Below are 21,115 nucleotides of genomic sequence, written 5' to 3'. Positions count from 1 at the left end.
CTTCACCCGGACAAGTTAGCACTTCATATTTTACATGACTCGCTCTCCATTTTAATAACTACATTTATTACTGACTGATTTGTTATGTTGTTAATTCCTTTGAGTATACCTCATAAGTGAATCACACCTTTAGTGCCAGTTTTCCTCATAAGATATTTGTCTCCTTCATCATTAATGTGATTTCTTTCAGTCAGTTTACCAACTAAACTTTTATTTATTAATTGATACAGAAAAACGTTCTGCGTTGCTTTGCTTGCAAATAAAGATTTCAATGCAACACCTGAATGTAGTCATTGTGACTTTATTGCTGAAGAAACACAAGAATATTTTTGGTATTGCAGTAGAAAACACTGGTCGGCAGCTTCCATGTGTTAATTTACAGCTGCACAATGAAGCCTCGGGCTGTCTACACAAGTGGAGTAAGGTAGTTACAAAATGACCCCAGTGCACACTGTTTATGAAACACACACACACACACACATCATCGTATCATCTCGTCAGATGATCTAATAGAGACATCATATTGGACAATATCAACAAATATACTATATCATCATTGCATATCTGTATGTGACTGAAATGCCCAAACAACAATTGTTTGTATAGTTCATTTAGCCTAAAAATGACATTCCCTTACAATAAAACTGCATCTGGATTTACATTTCAAGGCTAGCATATTTTTTCGTGGATTACGTTTGCTTTTGAAGGATCACAAATACGTTTAAAATGAGTCTGCGGAAGTCAGCGTAGGGAGGATGAGTCAAACAACACAGGGCTTTGACTCAGGAGGTGAACTACTTTTGTTGAGTTTTTATGTTGTTTTGTTTCAATTTCGTAGACATTTGAAGCCAAACCGTGATTTATATTTTTTATTAAACTTAACAAAGTAGTTTTGTAGCATATTTAGTTCAGTTTAATTTCAATTGGAGAAAACATGTTTCCTTCAAACATAATTGAGAGTGCAGTTTAGTTGAATGGGAACGTCATTTTGTAGGAGTCGGGCCCTGCTCTCTCCAGAGGCCTCCACCACTGGCCCCACTGCCTGCACTTTACGCCCCTGGTCTACACGTGATCGGTGAATGGTTGCGTGACAGCTTGTTTATTGGCTTTTCTTCAGCACGACTTTAACAGTCCTTGTTTATATATTGTATAAATGACACGATGACAAAGTGGTGTTGAACTCTTGACAAAGTGCAGTTCAGACCACTTAATTGTGCTTAAGGGACATCAGTGGGCTGAACGTTTTATTCTACATAAGAGAAGAGCAAGCCAGAGCTTGACAACAAGACACTTTTTTTTTTCTTTGTGTAAAGACATAAAACCTGTTCTTTGTTAAATATTTCCTTTGGTGAAGAGGGTACCAAGTAAACACTCATCTATTATCTGATGCCAGCCTGAGGGCCACTCGTAGAAATGGTTTCTCTGTTCTGTAACAGCAACTTTATTGTTAATTTGCAGTCTACCATGAGAAGGTAACTTTTGGTGTGACATGGCAATGTCTATATGTGAGTCAGTAGGTTCGGTAGTTGCCCCCCCCCCCCCCCCCACAATAAAATGGAGGTTATTATAATTAATAAACCTGTTTTCCAGGTTTTCAATGATGAGTGGGAACCCTGACAGCATGTTTTGTAATGCAACATTTCCGTGATTTGTTGTAATGCAAACATTTTGTGTGGTCACGCTTCACTAAATGAAGATACCGACAAACAAAATCTTTACATGGATGTTTATGTCTTAGCGTGTGTTTGCCTCAGCCTGCTTGTTCCTTCTTTTGAGCTGAGGAAAAAGACATCCTCATGCACAAACTCTCTTGCACTTCTCCATTGTTGCCTACAGATGTCGCTAAAGGGCGACTTCAAGTTGTAGTCACCTTCAGAAACAGAGGATGCACCTGCAGACTGTGGTTTGCACAGACCTTCATATGTGAAGGTTAAGGTTAAGATGATGTTTGTGACATTGTTTATGTAGGTATTTAAAGCCCAACCATGATGTTTTTCCCAAACCTAACTAAGTGGTTTTGTTGCCTAAACAATTCACAAATTCCAAACGCTAACGACGTGTTTACTGCGACCGTGTCCCGGGATGTCCAGAGGGTTATAAAGTGATGCCAGGGGATCTGACAAAGAGTTGGAATGAGACCTGCTGAAATCTATGATCCGATCCGATATAATCTGGTACAATCTGAAATGAATCCATATAATCCTGTTCAGAGGTAAAGTTAATCTTTACAAACAGCATCATTAAGGAAGAGGGTTCAAAGAAAACTCAGCTGTTCTTCCTCGAACACGACACCTTGCAAAAGTATGAAGCAAATCAAACGACTCTTTGTTCGCTTAGGCGTCTTTTCTCTGGAACAATAGGAATGTACAATTACCGGATTATCACACACAAGGAAGTGCATAACCACATTTCCAGTTTGGCATGAGGTGCGTCAGTGGCAGTATAAAAGTGTCCGTGCAGGGTGTTAGTCCGCATATCATCTGACAACATGAAGGTCCTGCTTCTTACGCTGATGCTGCTGCTGTGCAGCGCTCAAGGTGAGCCAACTTTGGTTTATAATCAAATTCTTGCCGTCATTTTTACTAAAGCAAAAGGTCAAATTGAAGAAAAACACTTGTAGAATATTTAGGTATAATGGGACCACTTGATTTGATCACTGATGCATTACACCTGTCGACGTCGAGAGGAAGGAAAACACCTCATGTCAGTGAAAATGTTTTCCCACTTCCTAAACGCTGCCTACTGTCTTCTCATCAGTGCTCACACTCAGATGCTACACCTGTGGCGATGAGAATGACGACATCTGTAAGGAGGTGACAGATTGCCCGGAATCATCTTACTTCTGCAAGACCTTCGAGAGCGGTACGTTGGTCTTGTTCCCTGTGTTGAACTTTTTGGGAGAAGCCATACATACTACAGTGACAGAGGGATGGTTCAGTGATCGCAAATTGTTCTTGTTGTTTTTTCAACAGATACCCAATTTTCTCGAACTTGCGAGGAGTTCTGTGTCGAAGATCACCTCACAACCTGCTGCACCAGCGACTTGTGCCCTTGAGTCACCACTCTGCATTCCCTTTCGCTTTCTGATTAATGAAAATAGTTTGTGAAAAAGTAATGACTTTAATCTGAATCTGATGGAAGCTGATTTGTTGGTCAATATGATTTTAATGTGACTTTCCTGTCTTTGATTTGCTTTTACTTTCAATTAAATGTAAAAATGTTGAACTCTTTAGAGTCATTCATTAAACACTAAATCAACACAGTAGTTACTGTCATGTCTTTTGTAAACAATTACTGCTTGAAGCAAGGCAACTACACACACACACACACACACACACACACACCCCAACACACACACACACACACACACACACACACACACACACACACACACGCACACACACACACCCTTTAGGGTATCATCTGCACTGACACACCACATGCCAAAATCATTAAATGGAAAAAGAATACATCTTTTATTTCAATTTGTTTGAAATAGTTTCTCTTTGATGCAGACAATAAAACAAATTAATTTCAACAATGAGTCATACATAATGGATTGTGGATTGTGCATGTTGCCGGGCATTCACTCATTCCATGGCCGTGCCACACCCTGTTAATGTCAGTCACACACGCACAGTACAGTCTGGCAGTCTGGGCCCATGTCCAGAATTAAACACTGCAGAGCTTGTTTCGGTCACACACCGATGGCGTGATAGTGCGTATAGTTAAAAGATGACTACAGAGGTAAAGAGACCCTTTAACTTTGCAACGGGCTGAAATCAGTGGGAATGATTGTTTAGTTCATTCTTAAGTGTCGAGGCCTTTAATATTTCTATGATCACTAACCTTCGCATATCATTGATGTTCTTTTTTAAAAGTGTTTTTTTTTTCAGATCACAAACACAATTATAATACCACAGTGAACTGACTGAGCTGAATGAATGGTGTGGATTTAAGATACTTTCCAGCATCAGAGATCATTCCACTTATAGCAAATCATTCCCTCATTAAAATGTAGGTCATAAGTGTTAATCTCTCCGGCTGTTCCTTCTTTACATTAGAGCAGCTCAGATATCAAACGTGGATGATTGGCGGATTAATAGAACTGTGTTACTGTGTTATAGGTTAAAACACACATATTGCACTTCTCCAAGAGGCGTAGATGAAAAATGAAATCACTGCATGCAAAACTTTCTAGTTTTAGGGGACTCTCCCCAAACCCAAAATGTAACAACTTTCCATCATTTAGAGAAATTATTTTGCCTTCTGAAGAAGCCAGTATGTTGCAGAAAGCCACATTTAGAGCACGAGGGAACATACTCCTCTCACCTGCTGCCCACACAGGAAAGAGCCGTGGCTGGCTGAGAATGTGAGAATTAGCATGCCTATCATGTGTTTGTCTAAATGACGACTGCATGGGGGAGATGTTATTTACATTATTAAAGCTCTTGCTGTCATTTTGGCACTCTACTAGACTGAGATTTACTAGACCTAGATTTACTAAAGAGTTACTAAATCATGCCAGGGGATATAAACAATACATCTTTAAAATAATCAATCAATTGTTCAATCAATGGTAGAATACAACTGTTTTGAATAATGCATCTAATAAAAAAGCCTTAAGGATCAAGCCTTTCATCGCCTCACAGCTGATAAGATGTTTTCATGAAGAAGATGATGATGATGATGAGGCTGACTGATTAGTGTGCATCACCAATGTTCTTTGACTGCATACGAGGCATCTCATGGGCATTGGTGGAAAGTACATTTACTCCATACTGTCGAGGTATTGTACTTCACTTGAATATTTCTATTTCATGGTCCCTTCCAATGTCTATTCGACTGCATCAGTTTTCCGTTTTACACGACCACATTATTTGACAGACGTAGTCACTGATTACTTCAGTTTAAGGTTTTACTGGACAAAAAAAAATAAAATACATAACCAGTTGTTCCCTTTTTTGTAATACATGCAGTTGGCGCCTCTCAGTTTTCTTTCCCCTTTAATCATCTCATCTCTAACAACCAGTGTATGAAGTCGTAAAAACAGTAACTACTTCCACCGGATAAAAGAGTAAAATACTGTTTGCACATTGATGCACCAGTATTAACAATCCAATTATGTCGTAATATATTGGTCACAAAGGACATTTTCTCACAGTATTCTTTTTAATTTTGCTGACAAGACCTCAGAAATATTTCCAAAGTGAGATATTGAATGCAGGACTTTTACTTGTTCTTGGGTGTTTTTACATTATTCTTCTGGTACTTTTACTTAAGTAAAGAATACAATAAGCAAATATGTGTATAATACTTATTTCACCACTGAGTTTAGGTCATAAAAAGAGCATCGACGCTGAAAACAGCTTCCCTGCAAAAAATTAAAAAAAAAGGTTCAAAACAAAGACTCCCTCTGTTGATCCACCACTGGTGGGCCTGTTGTCAAGAGTGCGTTCTGCAGCTGGTAGAGTAATGGTGGTCCATCTATTGGATTAGTGGAGGGATTTCACAGTGGTATTAATCTGAGAAGACAGCAGGCGACCCGGGCTGGGCTCACGCTGAGCTGTTGTGTCTCTCAGTCGCTGGCTGTCACTCAGCACACTGTTGCACAGCCATCGGACGCACCAACACAAGCAGCCAACATGAACCTTTTCTGCTTTTCGCTGGTAAGAGACACACTTTTAACTTCTGCTTCTGCCAAACTGCCTGTGTGTGTGTGTGTAGTTTAGGCGGACGAGAACTTTAGCCCTTTGATGCAAATGTCAGCTTGGCCACAAGTAATACATCTGTAAATAATAACAATAACATAATAACAATCTGTAAATAATAGCATACTGCGTAAGCAATTCAGTGTCGGGAAAACATGTAAAAGGTTGTTTTAAGTGTTTCAGCCTCTGAATGAGCTGCACGTGATCCAGGCAACTGTTGATCTACTGAGGCTCTTACTGTTGTAGTCATATCATTAATCCACTGATCTTTAGAAATATCCTTCTGATATTGAGTTTCTCCTTTTGCACAATCCACATCTAAACTGCCACAAAATGTAAAAAATGCATCTCTAAATTCATGCAGCAGTACTATATTTGCATTCTGTTGTTTATGTAGTAGTTGACGCGTTCATGACTCTGGAGGAGAAAACAGAAATAAAGTATTGAAAAGTGAAGCGACCGAGGTGAAAACAAGTGTGCGGTAGCAGCACTGCCACATATGGTCCCTCAAGATGCTGCTGCAGCTGTCATGCTACACATGGGCACGAGTATACAAGTTAACGGACTTTTGGGAATGTTGAGCAATAAATCAGGAATATTACCAAAGTCTTGTTTCAATAAACGGAGGCTTGAACTGCGAGTGCACCGATTGTCCGCTGTGTTGCTGTTATTCCACCTCACGTGCATGATGACTATTTGTACTCACTCATTCATGAGCTTTTAGGACATTATAAATAAATGTAGTTTGGTGTAAATGACACTGTTTACACACTGTTGACACAATTCAACATTTTACAGAAACCGAATAAAAGGGAGGCAGTATTGCGATTTTCTCCAATGAAGAAGATAAAATACAACGAGACCTACAGGGACACACTATGAGAGCTCGAACCTAAAAAGGCTGATCTTTTAAACCGATGATCATTGCGAACCAAAATGCCTTCCTTTGTTGCCACTACAAACGCTCCTCTGCAAAGAGATAAGATGTCATCCTACAGACAGACGAGATGGACAAAGAGAAACATTGGTTACTTGTTCCTAGAAGGAATCCAGACAAGCGGAGCACATTTTTAATCCACACTGAAATCTGTGCAGAGGAATTCCAATCCTCCCCTACATCCGTGGTGGACAAGCAGCATTATCCTTTCAGTCATATCAAATCCCCATAACGCTACTTGTGATGCTCTGCCTCTGCTTACAATGCAAGAAGATGTACGTGAGCTTTCTCGTATATTTCTTTCGGTTTTCTCTCTGCAAACAGACATTATTTAAACTTTCAACATTGCATTGCATTTCCTTACCACTGACATGAAGCGTGTAACTTATAAACCCTGCTTGATATGTGCACACTGTGTGCTTCATCAAAAGTACCGATCGATCAGACAACGGGATGGGTGAAATCCATTCATAAATCTAGTTCAACTGTCTAACAGCTGCGTGTCTGTCTGTCTGTCCACATGGCACCAGGAGGGGTCCATGGACAGCCTGTATGAGGCGGTGCAGAGCTCCAGTGACGGTCCGCCACCGCCCATCCCCAGCCGCTCCTCCAGCCGCGCATGCAGCCGATCTGCAAGCCGCTCCTGCAGTCCAGCGGTCCTGCTGGACGACAGCACAAAGTGGCCCGGCTCTGGGAGATCTATTTCTATGGTGAGAGAGGAGCACACATGCACGTATATACAGATTGTGAACGGTGGAGCCATGTGAACGATCATGACCAGATTGTATTGGGTCACTTCTCAGGGGAATTGGGACTTTTTGGCTTCCAACCACCAGATTGTAACTCTAAAATAAAGCTGATTATGAAATGATGGACAGAGCCAGTTGACAGCTGCGGTTGAAGCATTACAATTCATTTATAGTGAATGTGAATCATTTATTTATCTAACATCTGACTGAAAATGAAAATGCGTTTTCTTTCAGGAGATGCCTCAGCTGCAGAGCACCAACTCTAGTAAAAAGAAAAGAAGGTGAGCGAGAACAGTGAGACACAAACATGCTATATGGTGCTAGTGGCCCCAAATCACATTAGTTTTAGCTCACAGGAAAATCAATTTGTTATAGGTCATTCTGTTGTAATGAGATTGTTTCCTTTGTTGGATGTTCGTGCAAACTGAAGAGTAAATCTGCCATGCAAGCAAAACAGCTTTACCATAGAGTAATAATATGGCTTGAAAGGCTCCCAGTTTATTTTCACTGGGGGTTAATTCTGTAAATCCTTCCTGCAGCAGAGCAGACGAGCTCTTCAGCAGTGCTCCTCTCCTCATTCTTATCTGTAGTTCACGTGGTCTGGTCAATGCAATGCTCCGTCTTAAAAAAAAAAGGTATTGGCAGCCAGTTAAACAGAATTGAAAAAGAAAAGCTTTACACACTGTGAATTGTTGAGTTTGATTGGTAGTGAATGTTTTTTGAGAAGCAGTGCCCTGAGGGCTGTTGGGAAAGCTGAAGGCAGATTATAGCTTTGGGCTAGTTGGACTAAGCAGATTAAAAACCCACCTACTTAAGAGTCCCCGGTCGCCTCAACACCTTTACTCCCACGGCCTTACTTTGAAAGAAACCTCTGCACAATGTCAATATTGTCTTGTTGCGTTAAGTGACTGGAACATCATAAAGAACAATCATATCAGTGGGATTGTTGTGGCTTGCTGTCAAACTAAAGGGCAGGAACACATCTACTCAAACACCTATTAGAGGCAACTGTGCAATACAATATTTCTTTGTGAATTTTACTTTCAGAACACACATATCCAAATCTGCATCAGACAACGAAACACTGGGTGAGTGCAAACTGTTTCCTTTGTGTTTTGATAATGCTGGATGAATTTGAAGATTGTGTACCTGAACATAACGGCCAAGAAATATATTCACCCGCATCCCAACCCTAAAGGAAGACTACAGTGAAATAATTCGCCTTTTATTTGAAGTTGCTAAGAAAATACTGTTTTGTGGATTAAAACCCGTCTGTCTCAGAAAACAATTTCATTCAGTGTCTCCGTGGCCTCCCCCCGACCTTTCATTTAAAATCCTCAATGCTTGTGATTTGCCTCCCTTCACATGCAGATAACCCCGGCTGTAATACTGCAGTTTGGCAGACCGCCAAGATCCGGGAAGATTTAGTCCACAACACCAACAATCACAATGAAGGTAAATAGGAAATAAATAGGTTAAGCTCATCTATGTAAACGTTCATTTGGACTCTCAGCATGACGCCCGAGGACACACGCTGGGTTTTCCAACCAATCAACATCAAAATTGTATCCCAAACTATTGAGTATATTACCATGTTACACAGGCCTGCAATGGCATGATGTTGAACACAATAGACATTTTCTTACTGCTGGGATTTGAACTACGGTGGAGACAAAATTCTCCTCTGATCATTTACAGAGGACTTTTAAAGGATCAACACTGTGTGGGGAGTTTTATGGAAGACTTGATTTGATCAACTCAGGCTGCCAAAGTCTTATACTGGCTTCAGATAAATTTAGTCACCTCCATTGGAAGCGCTTTAGGAAAGGATCTTTTAATGTCTAGTATGAACAAGAGGAATGATTACAGAAAGCAAAAACCTGTTTCAATGTTCATAATGTCACCTGACCGTTGCTTTAAGACAGACTTCGTGAACATGTCCTTTAATCCTGAGGACGACAGAAATACATGAATAAAACAGCTTCCTGTGTAACCTCTTCTTGGTGGGGATATGGTTTTTCTCTTGGTTTTCCAGTGTTTCACTAACCTGATGGTATATATCATAATATGTTGTGTCCTTTTAGAGATGAGGAAGACGAAACACAGAACAGAAACCAAAGAAGTGAAAGGAGCTCATCATTCTGGCACAAAGAAAAAGGAGAAACCGCACTCAAGCCAGGTGAGGATGAAAAGCTTCACCGCAGTCTTCTCAACCACTTCACTTATCGATGCTAAACTAATGAAACGTTATGTACCACTGTCACGAATACGGCACAAAATAAAATCACTGTCTGTCCAACCTGAAGTTTGAGCAGCAGTAAAATGAACCTGTTGTTAGTTGTGCAGACTCGTGGTCACATCACACAAGGCCATTTCGTGCCACTTGCTTGTGACATCCAGAGAGCCTCCGGTGGCCTAAATGGCACAATAATTTATCACAAACGACGAATGGGGTTTAACACAGTGCAGATGGTCCAAAGAGGGTGCTGCGCTCTGTGTAATCTCTGGTCCACATGGCTAGAGAGAGATGTGAAAACAAGAGGAGAACTGAGAGGCCTCATGCCAGCTCACCCAGTGCCCATTCTGACTAATGATCATCATAGTGAGAAGCAAACAAGACTGAGCTTGCCAGTATAGTGGATCAGCAGCAGCAGCTCTCAGTGCCCCAAAATGTGCTGCTAAAAGAACCACTGATGGAAGATATTGTTTCTACCCTTTTCTATAAATAACAACCAAATAAAAAATAAATAAAAAAAGACTTTAATTAAAAAAAGTCTACATCCTAGTGACTCTGTGCGGATATTTAAAAAAAAGACAAAAACATCTCATGGTGGCACTAGAGCAGGGGTCTTCAACGTTTTTCAGGCCAAGGACCCCCAAACCGATAGAGAGATGGAGCAGGGAGCCCCAACTATATATAAAATTGTGTTTTATATTAAATGGGCCTAGTACCGTGTATAAACATACCTCTTTATTGTGCATTCAATACTAAGCTATTCAAATAATACACAGGTTCATATGTTCATGTTTTTATTTTAAACATGTGCAAGGTACAGTGAGTAGGGTGGCCGTGCCACTGCCATTTATAAACCTTGTATACCTTGTCAGCTGATACCAATGCCAATATCAACATTGTCTGTCAATTGCATGATAATCGTGCATACAAGCTATTCAAATAGATGCCTATTAGTGCCACTGCCATGCATAAACATACCTGTTATCTTTCATACAATACTGAACTATTAAAATAATGGACAGATTCATGTTTAGAGAAAAAAAAAAATTTCAATTTTTTTTTATTTTTTAAAATTGTCTAATCAACCAAAAATTTCACGGACCCCCTGCAGTACCTCCGCGGACCCCCTAGGGTCTGTTGAAGACCTCTGCACTAGAGGAAGAGTCAGAGGTTCACCAAAGTCAGCAGGATTCATCCTCTGGGGACCATGAATGTATGCACCAAGATTTGATGGCAAGTTGATTTCAGTCAAACAGTGGTGATACCGGAGGGACCAGAGACACAGAGATGCCACTAGCATGGCTAAAACAATGAGCCGTGCAACAAGAGAGTTGGGAGAGAAGGAGAGATGTCGCAAATTAGAAATGAAAGTATTTATGTGTTGTTGGTTACGTCTTTTCAGAGTGTCCAAGCCAATGGCGCGGTGACAGAGTCTAAACCTGCTGTCAAACGAAACCAGAAGACTGGAAAGAAGCCAGGTGGAAAGAGCGGCAAAGAAGGGTCAAAGAAAAGTCACAACTCAACAGGTGAGACAACGTTTTTACAACAGCGAGATGAGGGCCTCACTTCCTCCCGGATTAAACTGTCCTTTCTGACCTAGCATCTGTATGACTCAAAACCAAAGCTGTGACTAAACTTGACTCATGCTTACAGTAGAGGAACAGACTCATGCAGGATTTTATTAAAATGTGGCAACTCTAGTAAGGCCTACATAACTTTTCTCCTCTGATGAATTCTGAATTCTACTTCTTCTTTTTAAGCGTTGCAACACCTTCAGCGTGGTTTCTGTGGTATTTCTATAGTACAGGTACACAGAGGGCTGCTTTATAGCAAGCAAGCATCCGTTCAAACTACACATAGGGGTTACAAAGGCAAAGGCCATCTCTGTATTCTTTCCTTCTCTCTTTCCGGTGCTGCTTCGATGTGTAAAGTGGTCTTCATCTATAAGCTGTTTCCAGTGCAAAACGTATCTTTTCTCTGCCCTTATTACTGGTCTGTTGTGAAGTAAATGTAGAACAAGCAGTATTTCCGTCCGTGACTCCATAAGTCTGCCATGTAGTTTTGTGGTGGCGTTGCGACAGTGGGCACATGCAGAACTATGAATCACTCTGCATTGCTGTAATGACCAGCTTTGCTGCAGCAACTCCTCAACATGACGCGGATGTCTGATATCAACATCCCTGATATTCCAGTGGTCAGAAAGTTATCAAATGTCAGTTTTTTCCATTTATATTCTCTTCTTCCTCCTCTCTCAGTGCATCCCCCACCAGGCGCTACGAGCCCACCCATGGGACTCCACTATCTGGACATGCCATGCAGGTCAGATAGGAGGCCCTACCTGGGCAAGTTCTCCACCCTCCCCGCTCAAGAGAACACAACCCCGGGCCGACGCACGGACATTGCCACCCTCCCTGGTGGAGCGACGCCCATCCACACCCACCACCAGCGCTGGAGCAACCCAGGTGACAGCAGTCTAGCCTGGGGGACCATCCAGCACACCTGCCGCAGGCCGCTGACAGAGTATCGCGTTTACTCCCACGACTTCCCCTCGCCCCCTGGGAAGGAGTTGGAAAGAAGACAGCAGCAGGCAACGGCCCAGAATGACAGCTTGAAACAGGACTGTAAACCTCCGATTCCCCCAAAGGTGTCGCGATCCGTCACAGATGTGGACCTGTCAGAACCAAAAGTAAGTGTCGACTGGTTGTTGTGTGGTATTGAAACCATTAGTTAGTCCTTGAAAGAGATCTGAGCGTGCCCTGAGTCTGCGCTGTAACGACTCTGATGCTCAAAGGGATAGTTTATGTCGTTTGAAGTGTGGTTGTGTGAGGTACTTAACCATACACAGTGTAGTACCTTTAGATGACAGTTTGGAGAAGCAGACACAGGTCCTTGTTGTGAGGACATCTGAAGGACACATTTGTGTGATTCAGTTTGTAATTCCTTTCTAAATTAATCTTACTCTCCCTTTGGGATCCGATCAGTCAGCTGCTTTTCAATACAGCAAGTTCAATGGTCACGCTGTGCTAATACCACACAATAGAGCAGATTGACCTCAAAGCCCAGTGACTTTACGTGCACTTAACCTCTCTCAAAGACCTCTGCTGATTCCCAGTGAGCATGTGCAGAGGGCACGCTGTCTGACACAAAGCAGTTCAAGCTTAACATGACTTGAGAGGAAATAGTCTACGGTGAAAAGGATGGACCAGTGAAGAGATTACAGAATCCCTGTGGATCTATAGTATTGTTGATTATTGGGGGTAAAATGTCACACTCTTAAGAGTGTATAATTCATGGTGTAGGCTTTGTACTCCATCTTTAAAGCTCTCCTACAACTCCTGCAAGTCCATTCTCTCTGCTCACTTTTAAATCTTCCTTTTGGCCTGTAACGTATGGTCAATCAAAAAGACATTTTTCAATCCTAGAGATTCTAAACACGCCATAATTTTACAATTTATACTATAAACATATACCGAAAATATGATAACTTAATTTTTTATTCTATTCTCTCCTCCACTTCTGTTTGAAAACAATTTTAAACAAATCAAACTGATAAATCAGAGGACCGTTCCTAACAAGGCTTTGAAATATTTCAACAAAGATCGGGTGACTTGTTAAAATTGTGGATATCTCATTTTGAACTCCTCAACTGAACAACAGCTTCTCCAGAGAGTCAAGAGCCCCTGAGGTAATAGATTACAAGCCTTAATCTGGATTGACGGGAGTTTAGGGTTGATTGCAAGCAGTGGGATTATGCAATGGTTTTGTCTTTAGAATTTCCTTTTCTACAACTGATTGAAATCCCCCACAATATAAACACAACAGTAAAACCCCCACATGACCACATCAGAGGACAGTAATGTAGGATGCTGCTGCCTCTCACATTCAGATGACGCCATGTTTTTAAGGTTACAGGTGGTTATTTCGTGATCAAAAACTAAAAAAATCTTCTGTCGAAGCATCTCGTCTTCATGTTTTAGTGTCCCTAAGACAAATTAATGAAATATATGCACATCCATATTAGGAGTAGAGGTAAACCGGAAAGTGTTTCGACACAACTGAGTTGCCACTTTCAGCTGTTCCTCTGTCATACATCGAGCACTTCCTCAAAAGTATTGACCCTGCATTAAGAAATGACTGCAGAAGAAGACTTACTCCAGCATCATTTACCATAACCAAGTTCCCCATTGCTATTAAAAGAAAGAAAATGAGGAATATCGACTTTTACATTTTTTTAACATGTTTTTCTTTCTATTTTTTCTATGAAATAAATACAAATAATAGAATAATTATATTGTTAGTTTCTTCATGTGGATGTCACTCTAACCATGTTACATTAGGACTCACTAACTCTGAGCAGTAATGCAACACAGTAGCAGATATGACACAAACTCATCCTCACCAGGATATCTCACATCTTATGCAAAACAAAGACCTCAAACATAAAACCTATATACAGCCATTCCTGGAAGTGGCGTTTTCGTCGAGCAGGCCGCAAAATGCAAACTCAAGCACTTGTATTTTTCCCTTTCGAAGCGATACTGCTTCGAGAAGCTCAGTGTCAATTGCCTCACATCCTGTGTGTTGTAAGGAAGTGGGCCAGCCAGGCCATCAGACAGGCAGCCTCAGAGTTAGTTAACGCTTCACTGTCAGGAGAGTGGGGTAAAGACAAGAGAAGAGCAAAGACTGAGATTTGACAAGAACCTGAAAAGAGGGGAAAATGTTACATAGGGTGGCCTCCAACGTGTCAGACAAAACAAAGAGCAGCAAGCCGAAGGTAGGTGAAAACCAAAACAAAATATATATAAATATATATATATATATATACCGACATTTATGTCACTTGGCACAGTCACTTCACAAGTGAGTAGTCGTTAAATTTAATCATACAAAAAAATATTAATGAAAATGTCAGTTTTAGTTTTGAAGGATGTAAAGAATTGTTTTTATAAAATACTGAACCCTAAAAGACTAGTTGACATCAGTTGATGTTTTTCAACAAATATTTACAGTAAACTGTATTTTCCAAGTGAAGTTTCATCGTTCAAAACTAACAACAACGGTAATATATACAAACGATGCAATAACATAAAAACTATATTAAGGGGAGAAGAATATAACTTTGAAAAGAGACCCTTTAATTCTGCTACTGTACTTATACACGGTGGAGTAAAGTGTCGGCCTGTCAGATGACGCTGCATTAAATTAATCCACAGAGGGTGAGTAGATCTATTGATCTACTCATTTTCAATATTGACATGTTTGCCAGAGCAGCTGTAGAGAGACGCATTTTCTCTGTGCTGCCACATGATTTGATACATGACCACAAATGTACCACATATTTTACAAGCTCTCATTTCGAAACAATGTCGAAACCAACTAAATATCTGCTGCATATACCTGCATGTATATATATATATTGAATACTGGAGGTGCCTTTCATTTGCTTTTATGACCAAAAAAAATGAGGAACACTGTGGCTTTCCTAAATAGACAGTATTTAAGTAGATATAGACAGCTGAACCCACTGGAAAGCTTCATATTTCATCAGAAAAATCCACTCGGGCCATAGCAGGTTTTGAGCTTTGAGAATACTCGGACTATAGGACTCACAAGTGCAATAACTTGATGTTATGCAACGCTGTTAAAACTCGCTACACAAACCGTGCCAGTTCTCTCTATGACATCCTTTTGTCTTTTAATCCTCCCCACAGCGCTCCACCAGCTTTGGCAGGTTTGAGGGTCTCAGACATCAGGCGACACAAGCCAAACCAGAGGAAAATGGAACAGCCGCGGTTCGTAGATTTGTTCTCATTTCATTTTTATGTGCAAAAGAAAAACGTCATATAGAAGAAAGAATGGTAGCAGTTAATTGTCAATAGCAAATCATTGGATAGAAACATTCGCATTTAGGATTTTCCCCCCTTTTGCACACATCTGTGCAGCCACGGTGCTGTGAGGTCTTTTGAAAAACAAGGTTCATGCTGAGAAAAAGTGACGCTTTTCACCAGAAGCCCCACGATGCGATATTATCACGATACTTGTGTGATGATACGATCTTATCGCGATTATATATATAAACAATCTGCAACATGCTGGGTATTGCTTGAACATATACTGTGATTTGTTACCTAATAAACTGCAAATTATGCAGTTGTCAACATATCCAGAAGCTATGGTGTTATATCACCAATACTTTATACTCTGTGTTTATGGAGCAGAGATACAAATTGTAGATGGGAGAAATATGAGGTTCTTTAATATCACAGTACTACTACTGTATGTGTACTAAACCAACTCTCTTTAAACAGCTCACAGAAGAATGTGAAACTTTGGACCCGAACAAATCAGCCGGACTTGGGAAGAAGATGAAGGCGATTTCACTGACCATGCGCAGAAAAATGGGCAAAAAACACAGCAAGGCTTTTTCTGAGGAGACAGTGAGTCACTGGAAAATACACACATACACACAGCCTCCACGTTTTACTTAATTACTATCAGGTAGAAGGGGTAAAGCGCTTTGATCATCCATACTCTTAAATTAGTAATCAAAGGTTAGATTACTATTTTATGTATACCATTCAACAATTTGTGAGCACAAATGTCGAAAAACAAACAAACTTGACATCTGTCACATCAAGTAAAAGTCCAGACAACAATCTGCCTCATTTACAGCAAACCTGTGTTGTTTTTCTCGCGAGTTTTATCGCTCTCATCTCTCATAAACCCACATCCTCAAATATGAAACTGCTGCTGGTGAGAATATTTAAATGACGCACCTCACTCTGACCGACACTGAAAAGCACCATCTTGCAGTTTTGTGTTATAATCTAACAGTGATGAGAGATAAGATGAACATTTGAGTAACTTTCACAACCTACATCCCTACCTGAAGCGCTCTGTTCTAGCTTCCTTGTAGTCTTTCACTTTCATGTAGATTTACTTGATAAGTTAACCGGACTTTGCACACTTTTGTACATCATAAGATAGATAATGTCTCCCAATTAAAACTGCACATCTTTTCTTTTCCACGCAGGTTGATGACACAGACAAAGACCCAGAGGCAGAGGCAGAGACAGAGACAGAGAGTGGCCCTGCAGCTGAGAAAAACGCAGCGAAGACAAGCAACTCCTTAGAGAGTCTTTACAGTGGCCAGAGCTCCTCAAGTAAGTATCTGCACATACTGCATGAACTGCAAGGCTGGAGCAAAGAGTGCTGGGTTGTTTGAGCCCACATAGTGAAAGATATGTGGGGTTATACAACAAATTCCACCCAATGGAAGTCAGCTGCTGTATGAATTAACCAGTAAAATGAAGTGTTATGAGACAATCACAGCTGTGTAACCATTCTGTGTCACGTTGCGTTGTGTTGGTTCAGGCGGTGTGACCAGTGAGAACGGTTCTGGTCAGAGAGACAGCCTGAGGCTGGAGGAGGACGGCTCCTATCAGGGACAGTTCTGTGGCAGAGCTCGCGTCCACACAGACTTCGTTCCCAGTCCGTACGACACGGACTCCCTCAAACTCAAGGTGAGACTCAACAATGTTTATGTACAGCGTACACAAAGGCCCTGATGCAAGACTTCATATTCATTCACTGTAATTGTTTCCTAGGTCGGCGACATCATCAACATCATCAGTAAGCCTCCGATGGGCATCTGGACGGGCATGCTCGGCAACAAAGTGGGCAACTTCAAGTTCATCTATGTTGACGTTTTGCCGGAAAAAGAGGAGGAAGAGGAAGTTCCCAAGATCAGACAACAGAAGCTGTGCAAAAGACCTCGGCCCAAAACACTGCTGGAGCTACTGGAGCGACTGAATCTGGAGGTGAGGACAGGATCTCTCCCGGGATCACTCACCTGTTTTAGTCTGGTCACAAGTGAGAGATTACAGGCATGCAGCTAAAAGAGTTACCTCATTCTGTTTGCATCTTCCTTGATGTAAGCCGAATCTAACAAAAGAAATCGTTAAGTTAAAGCTCAATAGATTTAAATTGAAATGTTCAGAACTCAACCTCAAAGATGATATGTGAATACCTGACATGATTAAGGTGAATGTGTACACCACTGTTTTTTTTTTTTTTTAACTCAAGTACACCATGTGGTAGTAATCAAGCTTTTGTTGCAGGAGTACGCCTCAGCCTTGCTGCTTAATGGCTACCAGACAGTGGAGGACCTGTTGCACCTGCAGGAGAAACACCTGATAGAGCTGAACGTCAGAGACCCAGAACACCGACGCCAACTTCTCGCTGCTGCTGAATATCGCTACACAGGTTAGCAACATACCTAGCGATGACTAACACTAAGTATTATGAACCACAATTAACTACTCTTCAGACCACTACTTAATTAAACAGCGACATTGTCAACTAAAATGGGTGGATCAGCAATTAGAATAATGAAAGCACGGATGTGTGGGAGGGACGTCATCCACCCCACACTCTCAAAGTAATTACACTCCCAAAAAAAAAACCCAAGTCTATGACCAAAAGGCCACATGACATTCTTTCAATTTAAACCCTTTCACAAGTGTCCCCATTTATTGTTTCACCACTGTCCTGATAAATAATTTCACTGTCACTTTTACCTTTTTTATTGTCATCTATAGTCGTCATAAAATTCAAATGATCAGGAAATGAATGGTTGTATTCTTAATTAAATATTTGCTTTGATTGAAAAACCGCTCACATGAATTTTAGTATAGTTACTGGAGTTTCTCTTGGAATCGTTAAAGCCCTAAAATAGTCACATGACAAAATGAGTGCATAGGAAGAGACCGTTTCTGAACTCTTGTGATCGGTATCCAAAAGTGTAAACCACCCGCCTCAAAGTAGCTACACAACAAAACGCACCCAAAGCTCATCACAAATGCCTGACAACACATGTCCGTCCTGCAGCTTTGCAAAGCAAACGCAAATTGCTTGGTCATTGCTAACTCCCAACTACCAAACTGGAATTATTAAATAAGTGCCAAGCAAAGCAGCACACCCAAATATCCCTTTAAAACAAAGGCAACCACAACAAAGCATGAACTGTTGTACCAAACCTTGTTCATCAGCCAATCAGAAAGGAGCATTCAACAAAGCCCTGTAACAAGAGTCATTTTGTGACAAAGCTTTTTGTGACTTTAATGATATTCAGGCAGCAAGAGGTAAAGATATTCATAAAAACATCAAGTACTTTATTCTATACGTTTGATTAATTATCAGCTTTTTTCATTTCTGCTGGAGAATAAAAAAGGGTTTTGTGTGAAAGCGGAGGCTTTTGTGCTACACAGAAGAGAAATACATCCTGCGTGCTCTGAGAGGCTTATCTGCGATTTCCTGTTACTCAGATAGAAAGTGGTTAATGGGGCAGAAGGTGTTCCTGTAATCTGATGTCTTGAAGCAGAAGGCTGATTATCACTTGGTGAATGAAAACAAAACTAGTTTCCAGTATGAAGAAGGAACACAATCCACTGGCTAGTTGTGTTCAGTCTGTGCCTGTTGTATTGCCGTTGAAGTGCAAGTGAAAGGTCATTGTTTTTATCTTTTCTGTTTGCGCGCCAGTGTGACTAAACAGATGGCGGCTGCAGCAGCGTGACCTCGCCATGCTTGTTGACTCACATGAGACTCCAGTAATTTAATCAAGCTAAAGTCCATTAGGTTAGTGGTTTAGCAACCTGGACGGGAGGATTAGTAGCTTCCATCAGCGAAGTAGGAATATTAAAGAACGGAGGAATATTTTTACTCTGTGAAAGTGGAAAACAAAAGTCAAAGAGGACGTTAAATTATGAGGTGTCATATCTAAAAGAAGAAGAAGAAGTGTTTTGTAATGCTGTTTGCTGGGCCACACCTGCAGATGTTGTTTCAGTATTTGGGTCATTTGGCCGCTCAGCCAACAACACATCGCCCTGGTTTCACTGTTGTAGTTAATCAGGATTTAATTATGACTTATTTTCCACTGACTGAAGCACTCGGCACGTATTTCTTTTCTTCTATAATGCGGTTGGAAACAGAAGCTTGTAATATTATGACGTTTGATCTAATTCCATTTGCTTTGTGGCCGCGTAGGTGACGATGTGACGAGGGATGCGGAGGAGCTCAGATCCTCTCACAGTCTACAGGAAGAAGACAGCGACTGTCCCAGAGACTCGGGCTGCTTCATTCCATCTGAATGTTCAGACAGCAAAGAGGAAGCAGAGCAGCACAAAGATGCTGTGGACTCTTAATGTAACGGATACTTCGACAGCTGGAATTCAGTGTCGGGTGTTTTCTCATGACGGGTGGTTTTAACAACTTCCTTAAAACATCATGTAAACAAGCTAGCCACTCTTAGTCAGCTTTCTAAATGTGTGATAAGAAGAACAAACAATTCGAATTGAAAGCTCCACCTTGAACAGTCTTGAACAGAATGTTGTTACTTCTGCTGTCACTGCTAATACCAACATTCCAGTTAGAGAAAGGGTGAAAAGTAACACGAGCCACGGTTTGCCGGGGGCCCCCAAATCACTAAACCCGCCCCTGAAAAACACCAAGTCACGGTTATGTTAGTATCAAGTCATACACCGATAAAATACTGCTTGTGTCGACTCTAGGGAAGTGAAGAAGAGCCTGGTGGTAACGTTAATATCCAGTATCCGTGTAGCATTTGCTATCCGCTAACCACACGCAGACAGACAGCTTGCTTCATACAGTAGTTAGATCATTATAAAGTTGTACATTTTCTTTATTTTTTGTTGTTGAAAAAGTGACATTTTCTTGATTAATTGTCACTTGTATTTATTGCATTGTAATTCATTTAATGTTTTTTCTCTCAATATGAAGCCTTTATTTATCACATCTGCATCTTCAGCATTCTCATTATCCAATCTCAATTATTCAACATGCAGTGCAATCTTTTTTCTTTCTTTCCATTGAATGAAGTGATGTTGGTGAATTGATGATTTTGAAATGTAGCTTCTGGGTTTGAACAATGCATATTCAGATCTTGCCTATATATGATGCATACTGTACAGGAAAACACATGTTATTTTCTAAACGTGTGTGTTTGAATGAGTGTATGAGAGAGCCTGTGTATGAACTCACGTCAAAATTAGCATTCAACTGTTTTCCAACTTTTTGTAAATAAAATCAAAGGAATACAATTATGATTTGTCAGGATTATTTATTTAATCTACCAGTGCTTGATGCATAAACAGCCACGAATTAAATACAATGAATGAATAAAGAGTATAATATAAAAACACATTTTTACCTTGATAATTAAAATGATAATTAAAATGTGTTTGTAATTAATTCATTTTTTATGTTAATTTATTAAATATAAAGTTTTCTATATTTAAATTTAATCAAATAATAATTAATTTTAATATTTTATTCTAAAGTCAACCTTTTTAAGTTTTTACTTTAATCTCAACTGCCCTGTCTCTTCCTGGTTGGTTGAGAAAACGGACACGTCACGAAACTTTCGTGCTACATTGAATGTCGCTAGCGTTGATGGGAAGTGTAG

General features: G+C 40.5%; 2 protein-coding genes across 4 annotated transcripts; both read left to right on the top strand.

The window, feature by feature from the left end:
• Positions 1 to 2,450: 2,450 nt before the first annotated feature.
• Positions 2,451 to 3,265, top strand: LOC116390656 (lymphocyte antigen 6D). The gene is made up of 3 exons (XM_031860542.1): positions 2,451 to 2,537; positions 2,758 to 2,862; positions 2,973 to 3,265. Exons 1-3 carry the CDS (start codon positions 2,489 to 2,491, stop codon positions 3,053 to 3,055), a joined length of 237 nt encoding a protein of 78 aa, XP_031716402.1. The 5' UTR covers positions 2,451 to 2,488; the 3' UTR covers positions 3,056 to 3,265.
• An 8,976-nt stretch (positions 3,266 to 12,241) lies between these two features.
• On the top strand, positions 12,242 to 20,753 carry samsn1a (SAM domain, SH3 domain and nuclear localisation signals 1a). Of its 3 annotated transcripts, none has more exons than XM_031861276.1 (8): positions 12,242 to 12,319; positions 15,345 to 15,425; positions 15,942 to 16,070; positions 16,667 to 16,796; positions 17,002 to 17,156; positions 17,241 to 17,453; positions 17,754 to 17,898; positions 19,678 to 20,753. In XM_031861276.1, exons 3-8 carry the CDS (start codon positions 15,999 to 16,001, stop codon positions 19,833 to 19,835), a joined length of 873 nt encoding a protein of 290 aa, XP_031717136.1. In that variant the 5' UTR covers positions 12,242 to 12,319; positions 15,345 to 15,425; positions 15,942 to 15,998; the 3' UTR covers positions 19,836 to 20,753. The 3 variants fall into 3 exon arrangements, with proteins under 3 accessions (XP_031717136.1, XP_031717135.1, XP_031717134.1); XM_031861275.1 differs by lacking the exon at positions 12,242 to 12,319 and adding an exon at positions 14,273 to 14,407 and having other exon boundaries at positions 17,008 to 17,156; XM_031861274.1 differs by lacking the exon at positions 12,242 to 12,319 and adding an exon at positions 14,273 to 14,407.
• The last annotated feature ends 362 nt before the right edge of the window (positions 20,754 to 21,115 follow it).

This window comes from Anarrhichthys ocellatus, unplaced genomic scaffold, assembly GCF_004355925.1.
Source record: "Anarrhichthys ocellatus isolate YVR2014 unplaced genomic scaffold, GSC_Weel_1.0 scaffold24, whole genome shotgun sequence".
In the NCBI taxonomy this organism is placed as follows: Eukaryota; Metazoa; Chordata; class Actinopteri; order Perciformes; family Anarhichadidae; genus Anarrhichthys; species Anarrhichthys ocellatus.
This window is presented reverse-complemented; position numbering and strand designations above follow the sequence as displayed.

Bases quoted from the DNA above. Each gene is read 5' to 3' on its own strand.
- LOC116390656 (XM_031860542.1), top strand. From the start codon at position 2,489: ATGAAGGTCCTGCTTCTTACGCTGATGCTGCTGCTGTGCAGCGCTCAA. The intron at 2,538-2,757 runs GTGAGCCAACTT...TCTTCTCATCAG, and splicing joins GCTGCTGTGCAGCGCTCAAG to TGCTCACACTCAGATGCTAC. The intron at 2,863-2,972 runs GTACGTTGGTCT...TTTTTTCAACAG, and splicing joins CTGCAAGACCTTCGAGAGCG to ATACCCAATTTTCTCGAACT.
- samsn1a (XM_031861274.1), top strand. From the start codon at position 14,351: ATGTTACATAGGGTGGCCTCCAACGTGTCAGACAAAACAAAGAGCAGC. The intron at 14,408-15,344 runs GTAGGTGAAAAC...TCCTCCCCACAG, and splicing joins CAAAGAGCAGCAAGCCGAAG to CGCTCCACCAGCTTTGGCAG. The intron at 17,899-19,677 runs GTTAGCAACATA...GTGGCCGCGTAG, and splicing joins TGCTGAATATCGCTACACAG to GTGACGATGTGACGAGGGAT.